The following is a 24,202-nucleotide window of genomic DNA, read 5'->3' as shown; positions in this document are numbered from 1 at the left end:
AAAGTTAATGATAGAAAAAATTTCAAAAATATAATTAGGACCATTTTGATAAAATATGTAAATATTAGTGGCTAAATTTGTCATTAAGCCAAAAAAAAAATCAAAACAGTATGATTGTGGCAAGAAGCATCCATTATAACAAATCTGTTGAACAAAATGGAAAACGAGATTTTCCCAAAACTTGTGTTTGAACCATCTTTCCAAAAAACAGCGTTTGTTTCTTGAGAAAAAATGTACACATGGAAAAAAGAAAAGAAAAGAAAAACTGATAACTGAATGGAAAGAGAAAAAAGGAAAAAGAAAATGATTATAAAAAGAAAATCCCAAGCAGGCAAATGAAGAAGAGTGGAGGTACTGCCATATGGATAAATGCCTATTTCTATAATTGAGGGAATGAAAAAGATTGAAAGCCATAAACAAGGCGAGCTATGTTCCCTTCCATTTCTTACCCATCTGATGCAGGTTTAGCCAAGTTTGATTCTTGATGATCTTCAAGGCAATCCCTTTTTGGAAGGAATTAGTTCTTCTTCTTTTTCCTTCCAAAGGGAGACGCAAATACCAATACACATGATGATGTTGCAGAAAGCTGCAAGCAATGCATATTCATGGTGGTGGGTTAGCCACATTAGGACCAAGCAATCAAAATGGCTTGAACAAAATCTTCAAGGTAAATGCCCTTTTTGTTTTCTTTCGTTTTTTTACAAATTTATTGGGTTATTTGCACAAATATCACAAGATTCACAACAATCCAGATTGGTTGGTCCATACCCTTCTTTTGTTTGACTAAATATCGGTAAAAACACCGCTATGTTCCTCTTAATTTCGAAATTGATCGGAACAATTTAAAGGTTATTTTCGAAATAAATTTAATTGACATAATAATAAATTTAGTTATTAAATTTTACACATTTTGTCAATTTGTTGAGTTAAATTTGTTGGAGTTTTTAGAATTAAGACTGAATTGATAAAATATATAAATATTGAGGGTTAAATTTATTATTGTATCGATCAAAATTATTACAATTGACGAAAGAGTTTAACACTACGTTTAATTGTCCTTAATTACTCACTTTTGAAATTCATAATTCTTATTTTTTTAGAGGGACCAATTTCAAAATTGAGAAGGACATTTCTATTTTTATCTTAAATATTTGTTCTTAAAAACTTCGGGTATGAGCATTGTATATTGTATATATCCGTGAATGAATTTGAGAGATCCCTATATTATAGGAATTTGATCAAATTAGTCTCTTTACTATTAAATAGATTCATTTAGCCACTGTAATATTAAAAAGAATCAAATAATGTCAAATTGGAACAAAATTAACATTTATTGATTTAAATAATAAATGTTAACTCTATTACAATTTGAATTTTTTTATTATTTTTAATAATATAAGGACTAAATTAATCCATTTAATAATAAAGGGGCTAATTTGATGCAGTTCCTATAATACAGGGACCTTCCAAGTAGTTTAACCCATGTATCTAACACGAAAAATATAGTTTAAAACTTATATTTGAGGACCCATTTTTGTTCTAAAAAGATTGTTGAAAATGAACGACAGATATGGAGGAGAAAGTGAGGAGCATGTTGAAAATTATTGATGATGATGGGGATTCATTTGCAAAAAGGGCAGAAATTTATTTCAAGAAAAGACCAGAACTTGTAAGCATTGTTGAAGAATGTTACCGTTCTTACCAAGCATTAGCTGAAAGATATGATCATTTATCAAAAGATCTTCAAAGTGCCAATCGAACCATTGCTACTGTTTTCCCTGAACAAGTCCCTTATTCGCTTGATGATGAAAAAGATCCCGGTTCGAGAGTTTGGTTTCATAAAGGAAAAGTGAACAAAGCTTTAGGATCAGCGGTTCCGAGTTCGGGGTTGAACAAAGACGAGGCACTCGATGAAATCGATAAGTTGTCGAAGGAGATTTCAGATATGGAAACTGAAAGAGAGTGTTTGAAGAGAGCATATGTGGAAGGGTATAAGAAATTTTGTGAAGTGGATAATCAAGTAGCTGAAAAGCAAAGGAGAGTAAGCAATTTACGGGTTGAGTTCGGGCTTGGATCCGTTACCGATGATAAACACGAGTTGCCGATCGAGGATGTGAATGTGGATTCCGAAAAGATTAAGCATGTACATTTGGGATTTGAAGCTTTGAGGAATAGATTTAGTGCTCCACAAATAAATCAGCAAAAGAAGCATGTTCCAATTAAGAATGTTGATAACAAGGTTCATGAAGTTCTTATTGTTGAAAAAGAGAAACATGTTTCGGAAGTATCGTGGAACGAGACCGATGAGAAGCTCGAAGGAAGCTCGAATAATGCTTCTCGTATGATGTCTGAACTTGTAGTGAAAATTGATGAGCTTGTACAAAGAGTTGTTAATTGGGAAACTACATTTTTGTCTGAAAAGGATTTAGAAAAGAGATCAAAATCCGATGCGGATGAGGTCCCGGAAGAAGACAAGGAAGCCGAGAAGGAAGGCCGGGAAATCATAAACAGCAGGATGAACTTGTTGGAAGGGGAATTAAGTAAAGTTAAAGATCTTGTGGATACTGTTGTACACGAAATGAACGGCCTCAAAACACATTCGGCTGAACTGAGTTGTAATGTTGATCATTTATCAGTAAAAGCTGAAGCCGATTCTGATGTCGACGGAGAAACCGAAGATCATCAAATCGAGCAGGCTTTGAAAGATAAGGATGTTTCAGCTGAAGGGAAAAACAATGTTGCTTGTGAAACAAGCAATGTGTTTGATGCTTATTCGAGTAAGGGTCTGGTTTCTACCAAAGAAGATAAAGCAAAGAAGCAATACTTGTCGGATATGGCAAGAAGTATACCAGATGCTGAGATCAATGAAATTGAGACCGATGACGAAGAAGAAGAGCAACCGAACTGGAGGCAGTTGTACTTGGATGGACTCGATGACAGAGAACAGGTTGTCGTCGACAAGTACTCTTCGGTTCTTGAGAACTATGAAGAGGTAAAAAAGAAGCTTAATGAAGTCGATAAGAACAACCGAGATGGGTTCTTCGAATTGGCCATGCAGATAAAGGAACTAAAGAACGCAGTGGCCTCTAGAGATAGAGAGGTTCAATCTTTACATCGAAAAATCGGGTTTTTAGATGAAAACAAGCATGTATATTCAATAGAAGACCACGAAGTAAACCGTGAAAGTCCGAGCGAGCAATCTACGTTAACCAATTCTATCGAAGCATCACCTTCAGAGCAGGGGAAAGATAGATCCATTAGAAAAGAAATCACAGTCGAAGTCGAGTCAACTACACACGGAAGTTCCAAAGAATCATCCGAGAAAGCAGGAGAAAACAACAAACGTACAAGCCAATCAGTCGTGGAGAACAAAATTAGATCAAGTATCGACGAATTACTCGAGGAAAATCTCGTGTTTTGGTTGAGATTTAGTGCAGCTTTTAATCAAATAAAGAAATATCAAACTTCAGTCAATAACTTGAAAGCCAAGTTATCAACATTGAGAAAAAGAAACCATTATGAAGGAAGAATGGAACATATGCAATCCGAAATCCGACCCGTTTATTGTCAGTTCCAAGAAATAAGAACCGGCTTAACACTATGGTTAGAAAACAATGGAGTTTTGACAGATGAAATTGAAAGCAGATATACCTCCATATGCAAAATCCAAAATGAAATAGCTAGTGGCGATGAGTTGATAAGTGTATATCAAGCAACCAAGTTCAAAGGTGAAGTTACGAACATGAAACATGAACTTACCAAGGTATCTAATGAATTAAAATCCGGGTTTGAACATGTGTGGCAACTCAAGCATGAGGTTGAGAAGCAAATGAACAGCTTGGAGAAAGAACTTGGGTCCTTAATATCATCAATGTCTCAACCATCAAAGTCTCGGAGATCATCGATGTCTCGAATTCCGCTTCGGTCATTCTTGTTTGGAATCAAGTTAAGGAACTCTAAGCAATCAAAAGGATCATCAATTGTTACAAGCTACAAGAATTTAAGTAAGTCTTCAAGATAGACACTTTCTTATTAGACACCATTGTTGAACTTGTATTATTATATTCTTTCTGCAGATAGAAATGGTGTGAAAACCAATTTCTTATTCTTAATGTTATCTTTCACTAGGAGCTAGGGTGAGCAAAATCTGATTTGATTCGAAAAACTTGATAAAAAATTCAAATTTTGAATTAAACAGTTCGACTTATTCGGATAAACTCGAATAAAAAATCAAGTTTTTCGGTTTAACTCGAATATGAATTACACAATTCAAGTTATCTAAAAATTTGAATAAAAAAAGGCAAAACTATATCGTTTTGATAAATGTTTACCTTTTCTAAAGTTAAAAGTCAAAACCATTAAGTTAAAAAGTAAAACTACGTCATTTTAATAAATGTTCACCTATTAAGTTAAAAGGCAAAACTATTATATTGTTTATGTAGTTAAATAATCTTGTACTTTGTCCACTAGTTAAATAATCGGTCCATGTAAACAGAATATCGAGTATAAATAATATGATTCGTTAACTCGACTCGAAATTTTTTTACTTGATTCGATTCGAAAACAATTTAAACTGAGTTCGGTTGCTAAAATAGGATTCATCAACTCGACTAACTAGAAATTTTTTGGCTCAATTCGACTCGACCCGATCGAATACTCACCCCTATTCACCATTAGAGAGATGTTCATACATGTAACAAGATTTACTTCATTAATGAATACACACTTCCTTCCCTTTCTTCTCTATTTTCTCTTTAATGGATTTATTATAGTAAAAAAATATTAATACTTTAAAATAAATCTTAAATTTATATATGAATATTAGTTTAATGTGCAATTCGATACACAAATTTTAATTTTGTGCAATTACACACATAAAACTTTGATTGTAGTTAAAAAAAATATACATAAAATTTTGATTTTGATTCAATCGTGCACATTTAAAGAAATAAATAAATCAATTTATTTTTATATTAAATAAATATAATCACTTGTGCACGCAGTATATAAACTTAAAATTGTGCTATACTGATAATCGTGTTAGAAGTGCAAAACTACATAAAATCAAAATTCATGTAAAGTATTAAACACTAAATCAAAATTTATGTGTAGTTTTGAAATTTAATAAGTTTCAATATTTTTATTTTGAAAATTATTAAACATACATACATATATATTTTCACTTTTATTACCTTATTATTTTAAATAATAATTTATTAATACAATAAATAATATTTTTTATTAATGAATAGCATTTTATACAATAGTGTCTCTTTTTAAATTTAAAATATATAAGCTGAAAGTCAAAGAAAAAAAATAGATTTGTGAGCAGGGATTGCACATTCTCTCAAGCTGAAGTAGAGTCCACGAATCTTCTCTTTTGCAAGTGCAATTTCACAAAGGAGGTTTGGTTTGGTTCACCCTTTGGAGTTCTAATGTGGATTTTTTATTCACCTGACTCAAAAAAATTAATTATCTATAAAAATAACCTAAAATAAAATTTTGTGTATGTAAATGATTTGTTCTTCATAGTGATTGCTGGTGTTGATTAACACATCGGGACACGCCCCTCATCATTAATCAATCATTGGCTTTTAAAAATATATAAATTTTTTAGGTATCGTTATTGTGCGAGGCGGCACTAGTATATATTTTTCAAAATACCAATTAAAAATACGAGCATTCACGGCGGAAAAAATATATTTTTCTTTTAATGGGTGTCACCAGTCTGTCAAGCAACATCGAAAATTTTTTTTAAAAAAAAGGGTGTCAGTATGTTAGGCGACATTGATAAATATTTTAAATTTTTTTTTGTGCCTCCAACATATCAGGTGAAACACATTAAACTTTTTCTAAAAAATATCTTTTTAGGTGTCACCATTGTGTCAAGCGACATCGGTTATTATTATAAAAAAAAAGTTGAAATCGACAATTGAATATGACGGCTAGGATTATCATTAAAAAGAAACAAAAAAATTTAAATGAAAAAAAAGGAATATACCAAAAATAGAGAATCAAATATGAAAAAAATATAATTATATATTTTGTTTAGTCGAATCACACTTTTTTATCTACAAACTGAGTCTAAGGGAAAAAAAAACATGCTCATATAAATTTCTAAGAATAAATGAGTGAATAAAAATGTTTCACTAATACATGTATGACACTAGATTTTAGTTTTGATTTCTATATAATTTAATATGTACTCAAAGATAATAATTATAAAATTAATAAAATTATTTTAAATTATTACATATATAAAAAAACACCTTTAATCTAATAAATAATATTTTTATATTATATTAATAATATTTTTATATTAAAAAAGTAAAAAAATGTAAATTTCTAATGAAGACTATCTAAGTGTTTTTGAATTTTATATTTACTTCGTATTATGTTGAATAGATTATCTATAATATTATTATTTATTTTTATATTAATAATATTTTTTAATCTAATTGATTGGACTAATGAATCAATGGCTTGATTGGTTTAACTACCGGTCTGGTTTAAAAAATATTGACTTTTATATGTATTATGAAGGATAAATTACAAAAATGGTCACTAAACTTTGATGATTTTGTTTTTGTCACCGAAATATAAAAAGTCACATTTTGATTGTTGCAACCTTAATAGAAAAGTGAAATAACACATTAATTCAAGGGTTAATGTCCAATTTGATCCTAAATTATAGCTAAAAACATTTAATTTGGTACTTTTACAACATTTTTAACAATAAATTTGAAAAAAATTAAAAAATATAAATTTTTTTTAAAATTCGGAGAATTTTAATGTCCAATATATTATGCAAAATAGTTAAATGTTTGTACGCTATACGAATAGATTTTTGTTTTAGTAAATTTATGACTAGATTGTACAAATGTTTGTATCCAAGAAACAAATATTTTTTTTTAATTTGCAAATACATGTTTATTATATAATTTTTAGAAAATTTTAAGATTTTTTTTATATTTTAATACTTTATTATAAATTTTGTAGAATGAAAGTAAAAAGAAATTGCTCATGTATTTGATACAAAAGATACTGTTATATACAAGTGGAAATGAAAAAATAACAGAAAGAGGATAACAGAAAATATAACTGCTAACTGCTAACTAATTAACAAGATTTTAAATAAAGCTATATGACTAACAGCCCCCTCAAGCTAGTGAGTGGATAGGAAACAGTCCTAGCTTGGACAAAATAGACTGAAAAGGAGCAGCAGCAAGGGCTTTAGTGAAAATATCAGTAAGTTGGTCCTTGGAAGAACAAGGAAGTAGTTTAACAACACCGGACAACACCTTTTCACGAACAAGATGACAGTCAATTTCGATGTGTTTAGTACGTTCATGAAATGTAGGATTGGCAGCAATTTGAAGAGCAGAACTGTTGTCACAAAACAGAGCAGTAGGGCCAGGAAGAGATAAATGCAAGTCACATAGAAGAAATCGAAGCCACTGAATTTCACAAGCAGTAGATGTAAGGGCACGATATTCTGCTTCGGAAGAGGATCGGGATATAGTGCTTTGCTTCTTAGCTTTCCTACTAACAAGAGAATCTCCATAAAAAAGGCAATAACCAGTTACAGAACGTCTTGTAAGAGGACAGCCAGCCCAGTTCGAGTCACTAAAGGCCTTCAGTATAGGTGCGGAAGAAGCAGAAAAGAAAAGTCCAAAATCAAGGCAGCCTTTCAGGTAACGGAGAACACGATGAGCAGCATGAAGATGAGCAACTGTGGGCTGATCCAAAAACTGACTCAACTGCTAGATTGCAAAAGCGATGTCAAGTCGAGTAGAGACAAGATACAGTAGACGACCAATGAGTTTTCTGAAGATAGTATTATCAGGAAGCAATTCGTCAGAAGCATCACGAGGGAGTTTGGTAACCATAGGAGTCGTAATAGGCTTGCAATCAGAGAAGCCAAAGTCAGACAGGAGGTCAAGAGTATACTTTCGCTGACAAAGAGAAATGCCAGCAGAACTGCGAGCAACTTCAAGACCAAGAAAATACTGCAGATCACCTAAATCCTTTATGCTGAAAGTAGAATCCAGAAAATCTTTTACTCGTGTTATTTCATTGAAATGATCACCAGCTAGAATAACATCATCAACATAAACTAGTAAGGCAGTGAAAGAAGTGTCATCCTTTTTAACAAACAATGAGAAATCTGAAGTAGATTGAACATAACCAATAGAAGTGAGAGCTGTTGTGAGTTTAGCAAACCATTGGCGACTTGCTTGCTTTAGGCCATATAACGACTTTTGCAATTTACAGACCTTATGTGGAGTAGAGGAAGCAAAACCAGGGGGCAAAACCATATAAACTTCTTCAATCAAATCTCCATGCAAAAACGCATTATTGACATCAAGCTGGTGCAAAAACCAGTTCTTGGAAGCAGCAATAGCAAGCAGTAAACGAACAGTAGTAAGCTTGGCGACAGGGGAAAAAGTATCAAAATAATCGACTCCCTCGGTTTGTGTAAATCCCTTGGCAACCAAGCGAGCCTTGTAACGCTCAATAGAACCATCAGCTCGATATTTCACTCGATAGACCCATTTACAGCCAATGGCAGTCTTGCCTGGAGGTAAATCCGTAATGATCCAAGTGTTATTTTGTTCAAGAGCAGAAATTTCAGCTTGCATTGCTTTTTGCCAATGAGGAATTTTACTAGCTTGTAAATATGTAGTTGGTATAGAAGAGGCATTAAGAGCAAGGGTAAAGGGTGTAGAGTATTGACAATAATTGGTAGCAGCATTGCTTAAAAAACAGTGGTATTGGTCTAAATATGATGGTGGTTTCCTAAGACGAGGTGGCCTAGAGGGTTGCGAGGGTACGGGAGGTGAAACCTGTGGTTGAAGTGGCAAATCATAAGTAATGGAGGGGTCAAAGGTTAATTGTGGGATGGAGGAGGAAGAAGATGGTTGAGAGGAAAAAGGAAAAACATACTCATGAAAATGAACATTTTTTGAGACAAAAATGACATGAGTTGACAGATAAAAAAGAATGTAACCTTTGACATGTGGTGGGAATCCAAGAAAAACACACTCACGAGCTCGAGGATCAAATTTGTGGCGATGAGCAGTAAGGGTGATTGCAAAACAAAGACAGCCAAAAACCCGTAGGTGCTGAAAAGATGGTTTAGTTTGGTATAAATGGTCAAAAGGAGTGAGGTTAGCTAAAAGAGGTGTTGGGGTGCGGTTGATAAGAAAAAATGAATGAAGAACAGCATGTCCCCAAAAATGCTTAGGTAAACCAGCATGAAATAATAGAGCTCGTGAGACATTGAGAATATGCTGGTGCTTACGTTCAACAAGACCGTTTTGTTGCGGGGTTTCAACACAAGAGGTTTGATGAATAACGCCTTTGGAAGCATAAAAAGCTGGAATGGCAAACTCACTGCCATTATCAGTTCGAATGACTTTAATTTTGGATGAAAATTGAGTTTCAACAAGGGTAAAAAAATTCTGAATATGGGTACGAACTTCAGATTTTGTTCTTAATAAGATAATCCAAGTAAAGCGACTGAAATCATCAACAATAGTAAGAAAGTAACGATGACCAGTAATAGAAACAATATCGGTTGGGCCCCAAATATCCATATGAACAAGGGCAAATTTTTCATTGGATACAGAAGTGCTTACAGGAAAGGATATTTTCTTTTGTTTTGCCAAATGACAAGCTTTACAAGGTGCATTAGGTGATATGGACAAGGAAGGTATGTAAGGAGAAAGTAGCTTCAATCTGGAGTCAGAAAGATGACCGAGACGAGGATGCCAAAGGGAACATGACGTGTTGGTAGCTGATAAGGCAATTGGTGTGGTAATAGAGAGAGTTTGAGCTGGTGAGTCCAAAATATAGAGACCATGTAGAACTTTAGCTGTACCAATCATCGTCAAAGATGGAAGGGCCTGTAAAGAGCAATAAGTTTTGTGAAAAGTAAAAGAGCAAGGTAGTGTAGCAGTGAGTTTGGTTACAGATAAAAGATTGAAAGTAAATTGGGGAACATAAAGAACATTAGTAATGTATAGGCTATTACTAAAAATGACTGTACCAGAAATTCGAGCACAAACTTTGGTACCATTTGGAAGATTAATATATACTGGTTTAATGGAATGAAAAGAGGCAAAAAAAGATAAAGAGTATGTAATGTGATCAGTTGCACCAGTATCAATGATCCAATGGTGGGGTTGAAAAGAAAAGAGGTTACCTGAAGATACAGAAGGCTGTAAAGGTAAAGAAGAGGCGGTATTGGTAACATGAGTAGGGGAGGTAGAAGATGGAAGCAGTGTAAGGAACTGCTGTAACTGATCTTGTGTCAAAGTAACAGGAGAATCAGGTGGCAAAATAGCAACAGACTGTGAAGCGTCCAAAGATGGTGCCTCACCATCAGTAAGTACTGCGTTTGCACGAGAAGTCCGACCACGAGACTTGTAACCAGGTGGATAACCATGCTTCTCATAGCATGTATCAACAGTATGCCTGGATTTGCCACAAAAGGTGCACTGCCGTGAGTCAGAAGCCGATTTCGGCTGAGATTTCCTTGAAGAAGGATGTTGGCGCAGTGTGTTACTGACAAACAGTTGGGAAGAGCTAGCAGCAAGTAGGTGACGTTCTTGTTGAATAACCAAAGAAAACGCTTTGTTGATCGTAGGCAACGGATCAATGAGCATGATTTGAGAACGAACAGCAGCAAAACGATCATAGAGACCTTTAAGGAATCGAATCACATAATCATTATCATGATACTTTTGAAGAGTAGCAAAAACACCACAAGAGCAAGATGTGGGACAAGAACAAACTGGAATTGGTCTAAAATTCATCAATTCATCCCAGAGGATCTTTAACTCAGTAAAATAATCAGTGACTGAGCGATCATCTTGTTTGAATGCATTGATTTCTTCTTGAAGATCAGAAATGCGGAAAACATCTCCCTGAGAAAAACGTTCCCGGAGATCGCGCCAAACATCAGAAGCAAAATCAAGCCAAAGAACACTGTTCATGATCGAAGGTGAGATGGAATGGTGCAACCAAGAAAGCACCATAGTATTACATCGTTCCCAAGCTGAGTAAAGAGGGTCTGTTCGAAGCGGAACTGTGATGGTGCCATTAACAAACTGGAGCTTGTTCTTGGATAAAAGTGCCATTGTCATTGCTCGAGACCAAGAATGATAATTCGAGCTTGATAGGATGGGAGAAACAAGAACCAAAGCTGGGTTTTCATTTGGATGAAGATAGTATGGACTAGAAGGTAATGTATGATCATGGAGGGTCATCGTAGGAAAGGAAAATCAAGAAGAAAATTGTTTGGAAAACAAGAAAGGACAAGGAATTATAATAGAGAAATATCACATCTGATACCATGTAGAATGAAAGTAAAAAGAAATTGCTCATGTATTTGATACAAAAGATACTGTTATATACAAGTGGAAATGAAAAAATAACAGAAAGAGGATAACAGAAAATATAACTGCTAACTAATTAACAAGATTTTAAATAAAGCTATATGACTAACAACATTTTCAGAATTATTGTAAAAAAAATGTTGTAAAAGCACTAAATAGAATGTTTTAACTCTAGTCTAGGGATCAAATTAGATATTAACACATGAACTAATGTGTCACCTTAGTTTTCTCTTAAGGCTGTAACAACTATTAATGTACAAGTGAGCAAGACATTATAAGTCGATAACTTTTGTGATCAAAATATAATTTTTCATAATTTAGTAGTAAAAAAAAGTTCACCAAAATTTAATGACTATTTTTGAAATTTACCCACTATAGATTTATAGATAATATACATATTAAATCCAAATCTCATAACCCATGTACAAACTAAACCAACCAATTTTAATCCCAAGCCCAAATAACATCGGGGTCACCCACACATAAAAAGACGAAATTGTCAAATATCATCAAATAAACGTGATAAATCCAGAAGGAAAAAGAACATCAAAATTAATATGCGTTCGAATGTTCATAGAGCTGATCAGTAAGAATCAAATCATGCGCATGTATGTTAAATTTTAAGATGATATAAAAATAGAAGAACAGTGTAAACTTGATAAATAAATCCATTCAAATTCGAGGCTTAAATATGAGAGTTCAGACTCAGTTTATACTTTAAACGAGACTCATTTTGTTGTTTAAAACTATTTTGAGCCTAATTCTTTTATTCAAACCCTCTCAAAATATCAAATAAACTTTTTAATTTGGACAAATAGCTTGACCCTTAAATATGTACAGTATAAGATAATCGAGGCTTTTTTAGAAAACTAACCTTAAAATATTAAAAAATTATAAAAATGACCCAAGTTCCAGATTGTTTAGGAAAATGACCTAAAATCTACCGTGTTAATGGGTGCCGCCACTTCCCAAGACAGCACCACCCCAAAAACTCATCCAATCATCACTCAATTATGTTTGTCAATGATTAGCTAAAAAAAAATAATTTTGCACCCGTATGAGTTTTTTCAAATATCATATTTTCATGGGTAATCCCGAAATAAAAAGAATAAAAAATTTGGTGACAGGTTTTTAAGTGGCGGCACCAGTGTAGGAATTTTTTTATTAATTTATGGTGCCGCTTCCTTCAATGGAGGCACCGGTTAAGAATTTTTTTTAATGTTTTTTGGTGCCGCCTAGACCTATCCATGGGCCGGGCCGGGCCCGGAAAAAAATTTAGCCCACCTCTTAGGCCCGGGCCCGGCCCGACCCAAAATATGTGCCTAAAATTTTGCCCAGGCCCGGCCCGAGAAAAAAATAATAAGCCCGAGCCCTGCCCGGCCCGGCCCGATTTTTAATAAACACAAAAAAATGTTTTAAAAATAAAAAAATAAAAATATTTTTAAATTATTTTAAAATTAAAAATTAAAAAATAAAAATAAAAAATATATTTATTATATTCGGGCCGGGCCGGGCCAGGCCGGGCTCGGGCCAAAAAAGTTGAGCCCGAGCCCGACCCATTTTTTAAACGGGCCTAGTTTTTTTGCCCAAGCTCATATTTCGAGCCTATATTTTTACACGAACCCTCCCATATTTCGGGCCCGGCCCGACGGCCCATGGACAGGTCTAGTGTCGCCTCCTTTAATGGAGGCATCAAATTTTAGTAAAAAAAATTTTGGTGCCAATTCCAGATGTAACAGCACGAGGATTTTTTTTTGAATTTTTTGGTGTTGCCAATTCATGTGGGGTGACCCAATCAATAAAAAAAATCACTGGTTTTCAAACGATGAAGTGCCGGTGTGGGAAGTACTTTCAAGGGGGGAAGTGCCGGCAGAATGTTGTCCCCCAAGAGCAACCAAAGTTGAATACTGTGGGGTTCCTAATTGAACTGATTCAAGTAGAAGTTGATAGAACCGGAGTAAATATTGATATAACTAAATTATCAACTCTATAATGTGATAATTTTAATTAATTTATTATTATTATTGTAATAGTTGAAATGTTATTATGTTAAGCAATATTTGATCCGTTAGTCATATATATAGAAATACGGCCAGTGGAAGAAAAATTGTTTAGATAATGAGAAAAATAAATGTGTTTTTCCATATAATTGGATACTTAAATAAAAAATATGTTTGATTTGGTAGTTATTTTTTTATTTTAAAAATTTTGATGTTTCATACATTTGGTGGAGTAGGCACCAGAGATTTTTTATTTTTATTTTTTTTATTGATTCAGTGACTCCATATGAATTGACGGTACCAAAAAATTCAAAAAAAAATTCCTGATGCCACCACATTTGGAGTTGGTACCAAATTTATTTTTTTACTAAAATTTGGTGCCTCTATTGAAGGAGGCGACACCAAAAAATATGAAAAAAAACTCCTACACTGGTGCCTCAATAGAAGTAGGCGACACCAAAAAATATTAAAAAAATTCCTAACTGGTCCTCCATTGAAGGAGGCAGCACCAAAGATTAATAAAAAATTCCTACACTAGTACCACCACTTAAAAACTTGTCACCAGAATTAAATTTTTTTTCTTTTTACTTCGACAATACCTATGAAAATACAATATTTAAAAAAGCTCATATGGGTGCCGCCTTGGAAAGTGGCGGCACAAAAAAAAAATTCTCAACTAATCATTGACAAACATAATTAAGTGGGTTGTTGGGGTGCTACCACCTTAGGAAGTGGTGGCACCCGTTAACATTGTAAATTTTAGGTCGTTTTCCTAAATAATTTGTGACTTAAGTTATTTTCATAATTTTTAAACATTTTAGGGTCAATTTTCTAAAAAAGTCCCTAATCAATTTACCAACAAAATAGGCATTTCCTATTAGACGCTTAGCCCAGTTTTTCATTTGAGCCCTGCAACTTAAAGCCCATTTCAGCCACTAATTGAATTAGGTTCATGCAATAAGGTTAGAGTAGCTACCAAACCCACATGGGGCATGATCCAAATAATATCATGCAATGGAGGCATCCAAAAGGTGCGAGAGACAAATCCTTCGATGCCCAAAAAAGACTCTATAAGCACTTAGAAAACTCTCCACCACCTTACTTAAGCTAAATTCCTTTAGTGTAGATATTTTAGACTAAAATTGATATTGATCTTCCGTTTGAGTGAATATTATTCGTTAGATATATAAGAGGTAGAAATTATAAATAGAGATCATCCACTTCACTCTTGTATATAGTGTAAGGCCCATATTTTGCCCGGCCCAAAAATAAACCCAACAGTCCCTTTACAAAATTTTAACCCGAAGCCCAGCAAACCCAATACCCATTACAGCCCGAGGCCCAACAGCCCAATCCCCCCAAAGTCAGCCTAGGGTTTCAGAAACTGAAACCCTAGCGCCGCAGCCTCCTGCCCCCTAGCCTTAGTGCCACACATGAAGACTTTTGGTCTCCTGCCACCGCCACCGCCACCGCCACATCGGCTACTTGCACCGCCACCTGCAAAGAAGAAAAAAGCAAGCAAAGACAATACAAGCAATAGCAATCGGCTATAAAAGCCGAGTAAAATGTAATTTTTGGAGGGATTTCGTTTTTTATTTCGGTATAAAGAAACCGATTGCAAACCATTGTAAAGGGGGAGACACTAGTGAATCAAAAGCAAAAAAAAAAACATCATTTTGAGAAATAAAAGAACCGAAATCGTGTTTTAAGGTGGTGGCCTTCTTTTTCTTTTTGTTCTTTTTCTTGCTATTTTATTATTTATATTTGAAATAAAAGAAAAAAAGAGGGTTTTTTACCTTTGTTCGGTGGTACCGGAGTGCTCGAGGGGCAGAAAGCAAAAAAGGGGAAACTTTTGGTCTCTCTTCGGCCATGCACGGCGGCGCTGGCGCCGACGACCGGCGGCCGGCACGTTGGCCCATGGCCGGAGAAGAGAGAGAGAGAGCTTTCTCTCTGTTTTTAAAGAAAAAATGATGAAACTATTTTTTTAGTTTATAGGTTCTAATTGCTAGGAGTATCTGTCTGGAGAATTTTTTCCCGAATGGTTAGAGGGTTGGCGAGAATTAAGAGGTCGCGTGATCAGTTGGTGGGCCACCAATGAGGTGCATTTAACCCATTGATTCCCTCTACCCTATGGAGATAAAATTGACGGGGCGCATGAGGAAACTCGCTAACTACTTCTACCACTATTACAGGATAGTGCTTCGTCGCTTTGCCTTCCCAAAATTTGAGCAAGAGAGGGGGTTAGAGGTACTCACTTGTCACTTCTACTGATTCTATTGTTCTTGTTGGTGCAAAAGGCAATCAGGGCAGCAAAGGTAGTTTAAGCGACACTGATAGTGATAGCATCTCACACGAGCATAATGAAGCCATTGACATTGATGCTTTAATAAGTGGTAGTGGCAAGAGGCGCAGGACTTCAACTTAGGCCACACATGTCAACCCCTCTAGTGAGGAGGAAGGTAGTGGTCCTTAACTGGAGCACCGCTAGAAGATGATGGTTGATAGTGGAGGCTTTGCTACTATAGTTACCCCTATCCATTCTTCCCCTCTAACGAACTTGCCAATCGTTGGCCAAGCGAGCTCATTGATTACTATTACCGAGGATACTCTTTCTCCCCTGTTTGCGAAAATTCTCCGATGGCTCCCACAGGTGAAAGGGTGCCTGTTGAGGCTGTAGAGGACTTACCCTTATCTTTACACCGTCTATTGTCTAAGGTTGGCACTCTTGGATTGAGGTACACGGAGGCCCGTGATAAGGAGCTCGTTGATACTCGGGATGATCTAAACAGGGTACGCGAGCTGTACAAAAAGGTGAGAGAAAAAAATAAAATAATAAATGAGCAACAGTGAGTCATCACCGAGCGCCTGGTGATGATGGAAACTAAAGCAGAGGAGTGTGAAGTTGAGCTCGCTGTCGAAAAGGATAGGCACATAATCGTTGAGGCAAATCTAAAGAAGGTCACTCTGAGGCACTCCATCGAAGTGGAAAGGATCACTAAGGAGTGTCAATAGTAGGTTGATACTACCCTTTTGAAGTAGTGGAAGGTGCTGGCAGCTTTCAAGCAGCAAACTTCCCAGAATATCTTGGGCTCCCTTCAAAGGTTCAAGGAGAACCTACTTCTGTATACACAAGTCACCTGTGGCCCCTTTAATGTCCGCCTTGTTGGTTTATAAAAGGAATTTAATGGTAATGATGAATGGAAGAACAGATAAAGGACTTGAGAAACAATTAAATCTAAATTAATAAAATGGAAAAAGAATAGCAGAATGTTTGAATTAACACTGCCGCGTGAAAGAAAAGAAAGAAATAAATTGTTACATTCAACTTCCAGTGTGTTTTCCAAAGCCAACCATACAAGGTATATACATCTGATATGCTAAAATTAATCTAATTCATCTAACAACCAACCACATCAAATCAGATTTTATATCAATTTTTTTTCTAAATCTAGCTTTTACAAAGTCAAATAGAAAATCTGATCAATCATAAATTTCTCAAAAATTTCAATTCAGCCAATTTCTATTGTTTGTGCTCCAATTTAGCCCGATTTACTTGCTAACCCAAATTTCGATACTCCAATTGCATACCTGATAAAATTAAACAAAAAGTACAGACGCAATAGCAAAAATTATCAAAACTGTACGCGTTAAACATACAAATGCAACTTGTTATTAGAATCCCTTAGCATTGAACTGCATTATTGATCAATCAACAGGAACTTCCCACAATTTTCAAATCACTTAGCTAAATAAATAAATAAAAACATTTCCTAGAAATACTAACCTGCTATAGCTGAGAGTTTGGGATAACGAGTCGATGGAGAAAAGTGGATCGGCTGTTAGGAATTTAGAGAGACAGTAAGCAACAAAGCAACAAAGAAATTGGAGGGTTTAGAGTTGTTAGAGATTTAAAGCTTTCCATTAATAACTAATATAATTATTAAAATCTCTACTTTATTCCTTGAATAAATCTAGAATAATTTAGGCGGTCGATTGATACTTCAGCCTTACCCGGTGGGACTGAATCCAATGGGATCACATGAACACTGATTTCAGGTGTGTGGGGAAGTGCACAGGGAAACTGCTCAATCGACGATAGGTACTTCGTTCCATAACCTACAATGATATAAATTAGAAGGTATCAAAACTTGCAAGCATAAACATCAACAAATAGAACATGATCTAAAAGTGATGGCAAAACTCAACAACAACAATAACAACAATTATAATAAGTATCTGCTTTGCTTTCAGTTTTAGGGTTTCTAGATTCTAGCTAATACGATAAATTTTGGGTTACTTCCCTTTTTATTCGATTTGGGTTTTATTTATTTGGGGTTAATTTTAATAGGCTGAAGTCCAAGCCTAGACAAGATAATAACACCTTTCACGTTTAGCTAGGCCCCTGGCCCTGCACAAAATATGGGCAATATCATTCGACTAGACCCAACCCTAATTACCAAAAAGCAGCCATGCCATAACCCACCCAAATTCTTTTTCTAATTCTATTTAACTGGCCGTCTGGCTTTACTTTGTTTACTTATTGCTCAAGGTTATCATAATCGTTATCAATATTAGCATCTGTATTGATCATAGAAAAAAGGACATCATTTTACAAAATCTTCACTTGCCTACAAGTAATGACCCCCTTGTGATATTTTAGGTAGAAAGATTGTCATTGTTTACCAACTTCCTAAATACTTCATCAGGATTTGAATCCTTTGTTGTTTAGATCAGGATATTTTCTTTTCTTTTTGGAAAAAAAATAGAAGCAACTATTTTGGGTAATGCAAGACTTTGTTTAAAATTCTCTATCCAAAGCTAACGGAACTTGAGTTCGAGTTCTCTAAAGGTTCTAGGAGTCTCGTACCCATTCAAAACAACTAACAGAGCACGATGCATAGTCCTAACAAAATCGAGTCCACTCATTTATATTGGAAAAATGAAGACATCTTCACACAACGCAAGAAAAAGTACAAGTACCACATTGGACAAATTAAAGCTATTGATTTCACATTGAAAATTTTGTTAAAGTATAGGGGGTTTGCCATTATCCCCAAACAAAAATTATTGCATTTGAGGTTGTGCCTGAGAGCAAACATGATTGGGAATATATAGGTGAGAATAAAGTATCGGAGACCCAGAAGGTGGAAGGCCACGTCAACAACTCCACAAACCAATTCCTAGTTCGATGGCACGACGATGGAGGATGTGGAGATCGAAAAGTCCAGAGTAAAGATTATTGGTGTCAGTGGTTGTAAGGGAAGGTATGGCTAGTGCTTGACAAATTTGGCAAGGATTAAAAAATAAAGTCAGATGTATAATAAATAAAATATTATTTATAAAATAAAACTAAAAAAAGGATAGTTTGAATATGATTTAAGTCTTGTTTGTGTGTTTTTTAAGAACATTTTTTATTTATAAAATTTGTATTAATAAATAAATTTTATGTCAAAAATAGAGAAAAATATGAATTCATTTTTTTATAAATTTTTATTTATTTTATTGAAAAATTTTAAATATTTTTTCAAAATTTTTTCAATTTTAAAGAATCAAACTAAATTGACAAAATGTGTAAAGTTGAGGGTTAAATTTGTTGTTTTTTTTTAATTAGGACCGAAATGATAGAATCTATAACTATTGAAGAATTGAATTTATTACTATACAAATAAAAAATGTCGTGTTAATATGTCAACATCCTGACTAAAATATTAAATTTTGATATAATTAGTGATTAAAATAGAAAATTTTAAACTTGGATGACTAAAAAAAAAGCTGATAGTTGAGTGACTATTTATAAAATTTACCCAAAAGAAATGAAAAAAAAAACCTGAAAGTTTTTATTTTGGCTACAAAAATAAAAAAAAAATCTGAAAATTTTCATTGACAGTAGGATTCAACCCCTAAGATCACATCGTGCGGTAATGATCATTCGCATTCATTAACTCCCGTGTACGCGAATTTTGGGGGAACTCTTTTAAAGAGAATCAGAAACCCTTTTTCGTTCACTTCATTGCTACTAGAAAGTTTTCACAGTCTCTTCCTATCAAAATCAAACCCAAAATATATGATTTTTCTTCTTATTTCCTTCAAAGTTTCAGTTAGTCAGATTCTTTCAAGTATCAAATTAAGTCATGCCCACCAACGAAAACTTCTCAGGTATTAAAAAAATTATTTCTTTGCTGGAATTTCTTTTTTCTTTTTTAACTTTTTTTTTTCTGGTTTTAATCTCTCTTCCAATTGAATAAATTGATACATTTATATCTAATTTGAGTATCATTTACTGTGTATCATGTATGTAGAATTTATTCAATTAGTTGATAAATTGTAAAAAAAAAATTATCGTGAAAAGCTTTTTTTTGGGGGGGGAATTCAATTATTACTATGATGAATTATGTTGTGTTTAAGTGTTTTGAATTTAAGTAGAATGTTCATAGCTCTCTGTTGATTATTTTAAGGGAATGATCCTTATTATGCTTATAGAGCTCTTAATTTTCAATTTAAGTGGGACTGCAACTTACCTTTGCTTCCATTTATGCTTATATTATTTTCAGGTGTTTCGAATTGCTATGTTTTCAAGAGCCAATTGCAGGAGTATGCACAAAAGGTGGGTCTTCCAACACCTGTATACGAGACTTTCAAGGAAGGACCGTCCCATAAACCTTCTTTCCGATCAACTGTAACTGTAAACAATGTTAAATACGATTCGTTACCCGGGTTTTTTAATCGCAAGGCTGCAGAGCAATCGGCAGCTGAAGTGGCTCTCTTGGAGTTGTTCAAAGCCGGTGAAGCTAATGAAAGCATCTCTCAACCTGTTGTAAGTTTCTTCATTTCGTCGTAATGTGGTTTCGGGTATGAGATCCATTTAGTGGTGGCATTTTCAATTATGAACTGCACTTCATACTTGAAATTCGTAGCTTGCAATGATAAGTAATATAATTTTGTTGTAAGTTTTTTGGAGTAGTAGATTAATGAGTTTCGATGTGATGTCTGCTTCAGCACGAGACAGGCTTGTGCAAAAATCTACTACAGGAGTATGCGCAGAAGATGAATTATGCTATTCCGGTTTATCAGATTCAGAAGGATGAAGCAACGGGTCGATTGCCTCACTACTCATGTACAGTTGAGATAGGAGGCATTCGGTATATTGGAGCTTCAGCGAAAACGAAAAAAGAAGCAGAGATCAAAGCTGCTAGAGTTGCTCTACTGGCTATTCAGTTGAGTACATCTCAATTAACTGATAGGGCACTTGGCAACTCTCAGTTAACGGTTATTCCTTGTAGAAAGAGGGCAATCGAGACAGCTAGCAATCCTGATGAGACGACTGTGAAGGCTCCTAAGCCAAAGAAATCACGATTCAAGAAGAAAATGTTGAAAACAAAATTCTTGGGGAAAAAAGCTGATCGTTCTCAAGACAATCCTACAAGCAATTCGGCTATTGGTTCGGATGATTCGCATAAACCCGAATCAATCCAAACTGATTCTTTTACTGCGTTGGGTTCAGAAACATTAGGTACCGAGGCGACGAATAATCTCAAAGATGCAAAGATAACAAGTGACTCGAGTGAGCGAGAGATGCCTTCTGCAGATGTGGCATTGGCTCCCGAGGTTGCTGATAATTCTAAAAATGAGCAGTTAATGGCTGCAAATCCTCTTCATAGCAACCATGAGGTTCCAGATGTTGAAAATTCCTCCGTGGTCTGTGACGATCAAACTGATTCAGTTAAATTGACTAACGGGGACGATGTTGCTTCAAAGATTACTGATCCGACTTCAAGTCAAATGGAGGCTTCAAAAATCATGCCTGGTTTAAACCAAGTAGTAGAAAAAGTCCATGCAAATGCAGGCCAAGCACAGGTCGTGGAAAAAATAGACATTGATTCCGTCCCTGGGATTCAGTTTCGCAATTAGGGACAACAAGGAATGGAAGGAGGACTCTTAGATTAGTAAGTATGCCATCTTTTGTTGCTTCTGTGTTTATTATTTATTTTTATGATGGTGTTGAAAATTTGGAAAATTCTAGCAGGGTCTATACATATATAAATATAAATGATTCTATATATATGAGTGATGTTATTGTGGGTTCAGATGTGGGGCATTTGAACAATTTTGAAGAATGCAGAGCAGCTTGAATTTTGTTGTACCTAAATGTAGAGTTGCAAATGACCAATGAAACACATTTAATGGTGTTGACTACTAGTATTTGTGGATACAGACTGGTACCATCGGTATTGATTGATATTAAAATCAAACCGGTAGAATTTTGTTACCAATTTGAAGCAATTCAAGGATTAATCTAACAGCATGTTTGGTTTATGTGATGTTTAATTATCTTATCATAATTGGAATCTAAGATATATTGAGAGATGTTTACTTCAAGTAATCTGAGATTTTGTGAGATTCCAGCATAATATAAAAGTGTAGTCATTTTATTATCAACTTTTCCTTAGGTAATATTATATTTTGGGTAATCTTCATTCTATGATAATTTTAAAAAAATAATAATTTTGGTCAGTTTTACCCCTTAAATAAAATAAAACATATTTATTTAAAAGATAATTATTCGATATGGTGGAGATGATAAGTATACTTAATTAATATCTAAAAAATATAAATAAAATTCATGGTAATTTCTTAACTTCACTTTTTTTTTAAGAATACAAATTACTTTTAACTATCTATAATTCCTTCCAACTCTTCAATGGGATGATAAAAGCACTTCAACACGGTTTAATCTATATCCTCTTGTATAGACAATAATATCGATACCAATCAAGGAAGAACTCAATTAGCTTTCTTAACTTCACTTTTAGAATTAAAAAATTTCATCATATATTTTATCGTATTAAATAATAATCTTTATTAAAAAGGAAAAGAATGTGATTTTTATTTTTATTTTTATTTGATATATATTTTTATTTTTATTTTTATTTGATATATATATATTATATTTTTCATAATTAAGATAAAATTTAAAATATCTGTGTTTAATTTTTCATGGTAATTATAGTGATAGTTGCATTCAATTTTTTAGTATGGGTTGATCAATGCCCAAAAATTGTTTTTTCCCAGTCATCCTGTTTTATTCTTAAACAATGTGCTTGGGTTATTTTTCTGTGACCAATAGTTTTTGTAGCTTAAAATTTCTCTAATTATTCCAATTTATACACTCTTAAAATAATGTATCAACACATGGTTTTTTATACCTTGAATTTATATCACATATAAACTTTATTTGATCCTTCAAAAGAAAAACTAAATTTCAAGTGTGTATGATTAATTTGTATATTAAAGATTTCTAAAATTGTTTCAAGTTCTTTCTTTATTCATGCCGAAAAAACAAAATGCAAATTTTATAGTAATGATAGCCTAGTAAAATGCACTTTTAGTTAATTTTATATTTTATCAAATAAATAACAAAAAAAATTACATTTCAATTAGATGAACCAAATAAAGTAATGTAACATACCCGATAATGTACTAAAAAATTTTACATTTTAGTGATCCTATAATTAGAAGTGATATTACATTCTGTGAACCAAACGCCCTTTTAACATATTAGTGAAATGAGATTATTTATAAGTTCATTTACTATTGTTATACATAATAAGCACCCCGTACTTGGATACCCCACACTATGAAAAGCAACGTCATAATTCAATCAAGGATAGATGCAACCTCAAATCGAATTTTATTAGTTCTCTCAACTTTCCAAGCACACCAACCTCGCATGAAGATACATCTATGTCATACCTTAACTTATGTCTAAATTTGATTCTACTAATAAGACAATCATTTTACGACAAATAAACTTTAAACCACCCTCTATAAGCACCTCTCTTTTCAAAGATCAAGGGAAGAGACACGATACAAGATCAACCATTGGCCATCGTTATGCTAAAACATCATCCTAGGCCTCTAGTCTCAGTGGCTTTTTGCACCATACATGGTGTAAGCCACCATCACAATTTACCCCAACATTTGCGTTACTTAATTGTTATAATAGTTAGTGTTGTTAGTGGGAATTTGAGGAAGAAGCTATAGCTTGACTGGCTAGGAACATTTCAAAAGTGCAAGAAAAAAAGTTCAAATACAAAAAGGGTTTCCAAAACTAGTGTTCTAACCAGTATGGAGATAACCAACACTGTTAGGGGGAGTATTCTAATCAGGAGCAATATTATTAGCAACAAGTAATCGCATAATATCAGGGTTATGTTGCTTACAACCAATATGGTCAACCATTCGGCCTAAAAAAGTATTACCAACAACCTCAGGTGGAGCAACCACCTAGATATTGTTAAAAATATCCGAATCAACTTGATCCTGCTAGAAGTAACCAAAATTGCAACCCTGAAGGACAGAAAACTTAGTAATTAAATTGAGATTTTGGTAAACTTGGAGGGGTTTAACTATAATTGTACCATAATATAAAAATGGAGTTAAAAGGCAATTTGCCCAAGTTAGTGGAAGCTAAACTTGAGTCGATTACTAAGTGGAGAAATTTGATATTATGAAATAAATTTTAAAGAATAATTAAGAGATAATGGCTAGATGTCGTTGAGAGTAATAAGATTAAGTTGATGTGCTAAGTGTCATTATTATTTAATGACAACAAACCCACTCGAATGCTAAGCATTAACCGGCTGTAGGGGGCTAAATTTTTCGTCTCCATTTGACAAAAATTAGAAAAGGTTTAGAGAGAAGAAAATAGAGAGAAAGACGTGGGTGAAGGCAGAGGAGAAAATGTAATGGGAAACTAGCTATGTTCAATTGTTGTTAGATAGTGAAAGAAAGCTTAATTCT

The 24,202-nt window shown here is 34.0% G+C and overlaps 3 protein-coding genes and 1 long non-coding RNA gene across 5 annotated transcripts; 2 read left to right on the top strand and 2 right to left on the bottom strand.

Annotated features, from left to right (window-relative positions):
- The first annotated feature begins 180 nt into the window (after positions 1 to 180).
- LOC121218205 (protein NETWORKED 2A) lies at positions 181 to 4,105 on the top strand. The gene is made up of 2 exons (XM_041095058.1): positions 181 to 667; positions 1,569 to 4,105. The coding sequence occupies exons 1-2, from the start codon at positions 568 to 570 to the stop codon at positions 4,019 to 4,021; spliced, it is 2,553 nt and encodes an 850-aa protein (XP_040950992.1). The 5' UTR covers positions 181 to 567; the 3' UTR covers positions 4,022 to 4,105.
- A 5,196-nt stretch (positions 4,106 to 9,301) lies between these two features.
- On the bottom strand, positions 9,302 to 11,460 carry LOC121218204 (uncharacterized). The gene is made up of 2 exons (XM_041095057.1): positions 10,208 to 11,460; positions 9,302 to 9,908 (listed from the first exon to the last, which is right to left on the bottom strand). The coding sequence occupies exons 1-2, from the start codon at positions 11,271 to 11,273 to the stop codon at positions 9,874 to 9,876; spliced, it is 1,101 nt and encodes a 366-aa protein (XP_040950991.1). The 5' UTR covers positions 11,274 to 11,460; the 3' UTR covers positions 9,302 to 9,873.
- A 3,142-nt stretch (positions 11,461 to 14,602) lies between these two features.
- On the bottom strand, positions 14,603 to 17,739 carry LOC107944904 (uncharacterized). Of its 2 annotated transcripts, XR_005914407.1 has the most exons (4): positions 17,414 to 17,715; positions 17,187 to 17,238; positions 15,658 to 16,990; positions 14,603 to 14,899 (listed from the first exon to the last, which is right to left on the bottom strand). It is a non-coding gene; the product is annotated as an uncharacterized lncRNA (long non-coding RNA). The 2 variants fall into 2 exon arrangements; XR_001696378.2 differs by lacking the exon at positions 14,603 to 14,899 and having other exon boundaries at positions 16,693 to 16,990; positions 17,414 to 17,739.
- A 1,542-nt stretch (positions 17,740 to 19,281) lies between these two features.
- Positions 19,282 to 21,715, top strand: LOC107942931 (double-stranded RNA-binding protein 1). Its single transcript, XM_016876667.2, has 3 exons — positions 19,282 to 19,558; positions 19,954 to 20,216; positions 20,399 to 21,715. Exons 1-3 carry the CDS (start codon positions 19,534 to 19,536, stop codon positions 21,308 to 21,310), a joined length of 1,200 nt encoding a protein of 399 aa, XP_016732156.2. The 5' UTR covers positions 19,282 to 19,533; the 3' UTR covers positions 21,311 to 21,715.
- The last annotated feature ends 2,487 nt before the right edge of the window (positions 21,716 to 24,202 follow it).

This window comes from Gossypium hirsutum, chromosome D06 (assembly GCF_007990345.1).
Source record: "Gossypium hirsutum isolate 1008001.06 chromosome D06, Gossypium_hirsutum_v2.1, whole genome shotgun sequence".
Taxonomy (NCBI): domain Eukaryota; kingdom Viridiplantae; phylum Streptophyta; class Magnoliopsida; order Malvales; family Malvaceae; genus Gossypium; species Gossypium hirsutum.
Note: the sequence above shows the minus strand (reverse complement) of the source record. Positions and strands in the feature narration are given on the sequence as shown.